Source organism: Acanthisitta chloris, unplaced genomic scaffold (genome assembly GCF_000695815.1).
Source record: "Acanthisitta chloris isolate BGI_N310 unplaced genomic scaffold, ASM69581v1 scaffold18437, whole genome shotgun sequence".
NCBI classification, from domain to species: domain Eukaryota; kingdom Metazoa; phylum Chordata; class Aves; order Passeriformes; family Acanthisittidae; genus Acanthisitta; species Acanthisitta chloris.
In genome coordinates, this window is record NW_008684484.1 from 4,822 (window position 1) to 12,884 (window position 8,063).

An 8,063-nucleotide genomic window follows, 5' to 3' on the forward strand; every position below is an offset into this window, starting at 1 on the left:
TGTTTAACTAGCTCATTTAGATTACCTTAAAAATGGAATCAGAAAGGCATTTACAATCTATATGGTATTACCTCTAGACCCTCATTTCCCCTTCTGCCTATTCTTAGCTAACAAGTACAAAAATCAGCTTGGCTAACTTGACTTGCAGAGCTCCTCTCCTTTCTGGTGCTGAACGCAGAATTGGTTATGAAAGTACACCTTGAGAAACCAGCCCTGCCCTATACTGTAGGTCAAGTGCACTTGATTTTGACAACTGCCTTGTCTCCAGTGCAGTAATAATCAAGGGGTTTCCCCCCCCCCCCCCAAAATAACCTCCTCATCATCATTTCATACAGCAATTAATTCCCCATTTTAAATGCAGCACCTAACTACCTGCCCTGACACACAAAGAACAGTACTTCCCCTGGGTTAAACAGGGCAGAGGCCTTGTCCTCTTCCACTGCTTTTCTGAGCACTTCTCTTTGCATTAGGTGCTATAAGCATCCACATGTTAAAACATGAAAATCTGTAACATATTTTCTACAATTTTGTCTTTGTGCAGATTTACAGCTATGTCCAAGCTGGCTCCCAAAATTTATATTCTTGTCTCATTAAATGCAAAAGAATGGAGCAGTAGCAGAAAATCAACTGATGATAGGTAGAGAGGATTTCATTACTCACACTCGGTGAACTCCGTCATGTGCCTCTCCAAGTAAGTCCGTGCTGACTGTGAACGAGCACCAATGGACATTGCTTTGCAGTCAAAGTAGTTTGCAGAGGGACAAGTCTGGAAGATGTGAGGACCCATGTCCTACAAAGAGAGAAACCCTCACACACAGAATCTAAACCAAAGGTATAAATTCATACCAAGCCTGTTGCTGAAACATGTTTTCTAAAAAGAGTTTTGCTTTGTGGTACACAGCAGAGGATATTTTATGTTGCTGATCATATCACTGTTCTTATATAATTCCTTCAAAACAACTGTTAAAGTAACCCAAATAATACTTACAAAACCCCAAAAAACTATTTCTTAACACTTTGTTCATTAAAATGCAGCTTTCATATGGACAGGATGGATAGCACCAAAGTGTTTCTCTGTTCCACAAACTGCACTGTGCTTATGTATGCTAATATATAGATATTTTACATGCATTCTGTCTTATCTACACAAATGTACAAACTTGCTGTGGACTAAACCATGCCATCCAGAATTTCAGGAAAGATCATAATTTCCTTCAACCATCCTCATGTCAAGAAGCTTGAGGGCACAGATTCTGTATGTGTTGCATTAAGCAAACTGCTGCTGCTAAACAAGAGAGACCCGAGTGATGATGTCTACATCCATTTTTTTGAATAGAAAGTATTTAAAATAAGTCTGCAAACATCCAAAACCAATAATAAAATATTTACCCAAACAAATCTCATTTTTGCAGTATCTCACTTTGCACCTTAAAATACTTAGTAAGTGTAGGTAGGATTAGCAAGCCATTAACACTTCTAAAAGTTCTGTTTTAGGGTAAGATACAGAAAATTATTTCCTTCCTCAGAATTTTGATGAGTCTGCCTCTTAACATCTAGTTGTTCTATGAAGCTGCATTAAAGTTGCACGTTTTCTTTTAGATTCCTAGGAACCAGAGCAGCTTACTTACATCATAACCTGCGATGAGCAGTCCTACGCCGTAGGGCCTCCTGCCGTAACGCTGGGTTGGTATCTGAGTTTCTTAAGTAAGCTAAGGAAAGAACCTCAAAATCATAGAATCATAGAACCATCAAGGCTGGAGAACCTTTAAGATCATTGAGTCCAACCATTAACCTGTCACTGCTGTAACCCCTAAACCAGATCCTCCAGCACCTGATCCAAATGCCTCTTGAACACTTCCAGGGATGGTGACTCCACCACCTCCTAGGGCAACCTATTCAGTGCCTCAACACCCTAACAGGCAAAAATTCTTCCTAAAATATAATCTAAATCTCCTGTCTCAGCTTGACTGTTCCCTCTAGTCCTCTTCCTGCAGGCATGGCAGGAGAAACCATCCCACATTACATGTTAATTCCCCAAATCATTTTCCTAAGCCAAGCAGAGATGCACCAAAATGCCTCATTATGGGATATGCTCCCAAAGATACACCAGCAATGTGAATAAAGAAGAATTTTCCAATAAAATTTTTCAACTTAATATGACTTTTAAGCTGTGATGTAAGAAAATGATTTTATGGACTAGTAAAAAGCTATAAAAGTATGACAAGTGTAAAAATAAAGGATACTGCTTCCAATTAGTGACACTAGGCGAGAGACTGGAAGAGGTCTGTCAAACACAAACCTAGAATCCAAACACTCCTGACGCATGAAATTGCTAGGAAGCAAAAAGCACAAATATTAAAACAAAATAAATCAACCCAATGCATAGATCAAAGACACACTGAGGTTTTGTCTCAATACTTGTCTGCTAAGGTAAGCAGTTTTGATTTGGCTCTGCTCATTGAGAAAAAGGGTCAAAGGCCTGCCCTACTTTCATTTCACCATGACCTCTAATTGTTATTTAGGAAGTTGACCACAGGTTTCAAAGAGTGTAACAATATTTCAGCTACACAAATGCAAAGAAGGCAGAAGTTCATGCAGGCAACAAAAGGCTCATCTGGAAAAAAGCCACAGCTAAATGGTAACACTGAAGCCATTAAAATTCATTCCAGAAATTCTTCCTATGCCTTCTCTGGCCTTTCAAACCCAGGAACAATAAAAAACCCAATAAAACTTATAAGCTTTCAACAGAAGACAAGAAAACCCTAATTGCACTTCAGTAGAAACCTGTCAGAATGAAAGAAAGGACACTCACTAAAGCAATTTTATTACTGACAAGATCAGAGCAGGATACTGAGAACTCCAGGGAAGGAGACACCATCCCCTGCCTGGGCAGCCCCATCCAATGCCTAACAAGCCTTACCATGGAGAAATTCCTCCTGATGTCCAACCTGAACCCCCTCTGGTGCAGCCTGCGGCTGTTTCCTCTTGTCCTCTCACTTGTTTCTTGGTACCAGAGCCCCACTCCCATCTGGCTCCAGCCTCCTGTCAGCACTCCACAGCCTTGGTGTGATCCATCCTCTTGTCACTTGTTTCTTGGTACCAGAGCCCCACTCCCATCTGGCTCCAGCCTCCTGTCAGCACTCCACAGCCTTGGTGTGATCCAAGGGCAGGACTCTCACACCACTGGCCACAGCCCCTCAGTCCAGCCTGTCTCAGTAGCTCCCAGAAACGTCCAGTATGGTTCCACTCACCCCCAGTATGCTCCCAGTTACTTCCAATCACTCCCAGCATGAACCCAGGATGATCCCAGTGTCTCTCTGGCTCCAGCCTCCTGTCAGCACTCCACAGCCTTGGTGTGATCCAAGGGCAGGACTCTCACACCACTGGCCACAGCCCCTCAGTCCAGCCTGTCTCAGTAGCTCCCAGAAACGTCCAGTATGGTTCCACTCACCCCCAGTATGCTCCCAGTTACTTCCAATCACTCCCAGCATGAACCCAGGATGATCCCAGTGTCTCCCACTATGATGCCATTTACCTCCAGCATAGAGGTAACCCCCAGTTGCTGCTAATCACTCCCAGTAGGTTTATGGGACTGTTTATCCCATCTGATCGTGACACATGGCCAGCAGGTGAGAGCAAGCGCCTCTGAAGCCCACACATACTGTGCTGTGTCGTAACACATGGCCAGCAGGTGAGAGCAAGCCCCTCTGAAGCCCACACATACTGTGCTGTGTGTTTTTAATAACTTTCTGAAATGTGTGTCCACAGAAACAGCTGCTAGAGGCAAAGAAGTGATGCACTTTCTCAGGCTGCCTGGAAACCTCTTCACTCTGAGGAAACTAGACTGCACTGCCTTACTAGTAACAAAACCAGAGCAAAATTTGGGCCAAACAAATGAGCTAGCTAAAAACCTGCCAGAATTTCATGCTGAGGTCTTTGGCATAGTACAACAAAGCAGCAACTCAAGACTAATCAAGACTGACCAGAAAATTTCATTTGCAATAGTCTGCAAATGCACTTTCACTCAGTATTGCAGAACTCTGTGTAAGTCAACAACCAGGATACTTACCACAAGAGTCTTGCATCCGCAGTGAGTCCAGCAATTGAGATACCAATATGGTTGTCAACATACAGGATTTTTTTCTGGTGAGCTGCCAGCTCAGACTGTGCTCTCTGTGCATAAAAGGAGAAAGCTCTATGACAAACTGAACAGTCTGCCAAGCACTGTGGAGAAATCTGCTAACATTTACAGCAAGAACTGAATACGATCGTGAAACAATAAAAAAAAAAAAATCAATTTATAAACTTGCGACAGAAGACAAGAAAAATCTAAATGCACTTCAGTAGGAGCCTGTCAGTATGAAATAAAGGACACTCACTCAAGCTCTGGGAAAAGAAAGAAATAGATTTACTACTTAATAACTAATGAAAAGGGAAAAAAGGACCATATCTTTTAACTTGACTCATTTTCTTCACCATTTTGTGAAAATCTGCTTTGCATAGGTACTGGAACCATTTGCAGTTCCATATGGGTTTCCAAAAGGAAACTGGGATTGCATTCACATTACACATATGAGTTCAGACTGCACAAAGCTCATTTGCCAAACTAAAACTTTTCTACTAACATTATTATCCCAAGAACACAGTTTTGAATTTACCTTGAGAGCAACCAGAACAGCATGTGTTTTCGACTTCAGCCCCACAGTAGCTGAGCCTTGTTTCACAGCTTCCATGGCATATTCTATTTGATGAATTCGGCCCTACAAAACCAAATCAAAGGTAATCACTCTCAAGTTCATCCTCTGAATCAATATGCAAAGGGTTTGGATTTTCAGATCTTTGATTCCCCACTCAACACTTACAGCAGAACACTTACTGCAGAACAGCTTAAACCTACAAACAGCAGATCTCAATTATCTTCTGTGATGCCTTACCATTAACCCAAAACACTCTGCCCATCTCTGAGCCACTCACTACTGCACAGAAAGGAACAGGGAAACTAAAATGAAAGGGTGAATAATCTTGACATGACATAAGAATCACAAGACTCTTGTCACTGCCTTCAGAGTGCTTGACCCAATGTGACTCAAAGACACAACTTCCAGCTGAAGTTGGAGACTTAAACTTTTAATCGAGTATCCTGAAGGAACGAGTCTTATGCAATTGTGTCTCACCACCCAACTTCCAGCTGAAGTTGGATACTTAGACTTTTAATCGAGTATCCTGAAGGAACACGTCTTATGCAATTGTGTCTCACCACCCATTCCCCAATAACTTCTGAACAAGTGACTGGTCAACCGCACTGAAGTCTGAAAGAGGAGTAGAGGTCTCAAAGCAAATCAAACCCCCATAAGCTCTGCAGAGGTGGCCAGAAGCTTTGCAGGAAAAGGTAGCAATGTCCACTGAATGGAACCGCTGAGAGCAGAGAAGCTGATGTTGTGCACTCAGTGGCACAGGCACTGCTGGCACCACAGCCCACAGCTCCATCCCACCAGCTGTGATGAAGTGGAATGTAGTAGCTGTTATGGTGAAATAAGTGGGGATAATCTACAGGAAATCACCTTCTCTTAGGTTGTTGGGTTTTTTTGGGTATGAGGTTTGTAATTCTCTAGATAAATCAAACCAAAAGGTCTACCAGATGCTTCAAATATCCTAATGTGCCATTTCAGCCCCTCAGTTATAAATGGAATTTCAGTAACACAGGATACTTCCTGCCCAAGAGCAGTACTGAATTGCTGTGACCTGTCCAACATGCATTTATCAACTGTCATGAAGGACTCACAAGACTCTCAAAATGTGATTAAAAGCTTCTAGCTCTTCACCTCCTATTTCCTGTTCTTTACACCAATATTTGAAAACATCCCCCTATAAAATATGATTATTCTTTGCCCCTGTATTGACAATGCCAAGAATTATTATGGGATCACATCACTGCCTCACCTACAGGAATGGATGGAGCACTAACTGCAGCACAGTAGCAGCTTTACATGTCCTTTTATGGAAAAAACAGTATTTTCCAGGCAATTTATGAAAAACACAGAAATTCGTGGTGTTAATGACTTCACAATATCTCCTAAAATTCTCAAGAGAATGTTGTAGTTTTAAAAGTAATTAAAAGCCTTTCATTTAATTTAAAAGTAAATTAAAACAGATAAGATTAAAAAATGAAAATTAAAGTTTCAGATACAGAACCTGCCAGAGGAACACAATAAGAAGGGTGAAAACAGCTCAAAGGCACCTACACCTGTCATGGTACTGACTAGAAACCAGGCAGCTCTTCAGAGTGGTCAATCCAATATTATAGGATTGAAAGTATCAAACCCTGTTATAACATATAGAAAAAGTACCTCACATACAATCCTACTGAATGATGAGGATCTCCAGTAGCACTATAAACTCAAAACCAATGATACATTAGCTAGTTTTGCCAAATCCAGAAATGAGTCATTTTCCAAGGCTCGGATTTTTCACAGGTATCCTATCTTGAAATACCAAACACCTGAGCTGACACTTGCTCTTAGAATTACAGAATGTTTATTTTGAAGTCAACACAACCTGTGTGGGTTTTACAGCACACAGTGTATGATTTTAGTAACAATACACAGTGTGAAACAGATTTGGAGTCCATTAAATTTCAAATTCCAAGTGCAAATCCCAATATCATGTTAAGTGCAGAGACAGCATGAAGCCTCCCCAACATGCTACACCACCAGGGACACAGAGCTGCACAGACTTCAGACCTGAAGCACAACCTGCATTACCAAATGATGTGGCATTTAACTACTGACATGTTCCAGCTCTGCACTGTAAGCTTTGTACGTGGAATTCAGTCAATGGGAATGTTTGTGTTGAGTGTTCAGTTTAGAAAATGAAGACCTGTGAATTCATCCTACAGAAATCAGCACTCCAGATTCCATGCTCCAGATTACCCTATGGGTACAGGCAGTCAAACATGGGATGACAAGGCACTAAAAACTACATGCACAAAGAGAGAAACAGGTGCTGTTACATCCCACTTGAAGAACTGCCATATTCTCACTCACACATACTCTTAATAATTTGGGTTTTTTTCCTGAGCAATTTGAATACAGTAAAGCACTTAATAAAAGAAATAAGTCAGAAAGTTTTCCCAATTATAAACTACACAGTTCCCTTCCAGTACTATCTAGTGGACAACAGAGAGAATGACCTAGCAGCAGCCTAGCACTGGGGAGATTTAAGCTTACTTTCATGTTTTTTGCACCTTACTCATCAACTTCTTATTACAGGTCTGTAAATGGATCAGGGAATGGATTTGGTTGAAAGATCATGTAGCCCAAACCCCAAAGACAGAATCACAGAATCACCAAAGCTGGAGAAGACCTCTAAGATCATCGAGTCCAACCATTAACCTGTCACTCCGCTGGAATCTCTAAACCATATTCTCCAGTGCCAGATCCAGAGGCCTCTTAAACACTCCCAGAGATGATGACTCCACCACTTCCCTGGGCAACCTATTCCAGTGCCTGAACACCCTAACAGGGAAAACATTTTCCTAACACCTAATTTGAATCTCCCCTGTCTCAGCTCATGGCCATTCCCTTTAGTCCTCTCCCTACAGCCGTGGCAGGAGAGACCATACCCCATATCTATGCAACCCCCTGTCAGGTAGTTGTAGAGAGCCATAAGGTCACCCCTGAGCCTCTTCTCAAGGCTAAATAAACCAAATTCCCTCAGGTCTTCATCACTGGATAGGTTTTCCAGAGCCTTTATGAGATGACAACATCTATTTTATACTGCTCAGGCACACTCAGAACGCAGCTGCCCTGAGCACTTTGAGCTGCCAGGGCTTACCTCAGCACCACTCAGATTCTTACGCCAGCAAGCAGAGATGTGCCAATGCCTGCCACACGCCTACAGCCTAAGAACAGTGGCAAGCAGCGTGCAACGAGTCCTGCGCCTCTGCCTACAACCCACGCGGCCGTGACACCGCTGCGAGACGGAGGCACCCCAAAAAGCAGGCCGAGAAGGCGCAGAGACGCTTTACCTGCGGGCTCCAAACCGTGACATCGTTGTCATACTGG

General features: G+C 42.4%; 1 protein-coding gene across 1 annotated transcript in view; it reads right to left on the bottom strand.

Annotated features, from left to right (window-relative positions):
• Positions 1-8,059, bottom strand: part of PSMA1 (proteasome (prosome, macropain) subunit, alpha type, 1) — a gene marked incomplete at its 5' end in the record, with an annotated part of 9,859 nt that extends 1,800 nt beyond the window's left edge. The window contains 7 exons of the mRNA XM_009079367.1: positions 3-25; positions 661-790; positions 1,629-1,699; positions 2,244-2,332; positions 4,070-4,173; positions 4,659-4,760; positions 8,027-8,059. Coding sequence (XP_009077615.1) covers positions 3-25; positions 661-790; positions 1,629-1,699; positions 2,244-2,332; positions 4,070-4,173; positions 4,659-4,760; positions 8,027-8,059 — 552 coding nt within the window. The remainder of the gene's footprint in view (positions 1-2; positions 26-660; positions 791-1,628; positions 1,700-2,243; positions 2,333-4,069; positions 4,174-4,658; positions 4,761-8,026) is intronic.
• Positions 8,060-8,063: the final 4 nt, after the last annotated feature.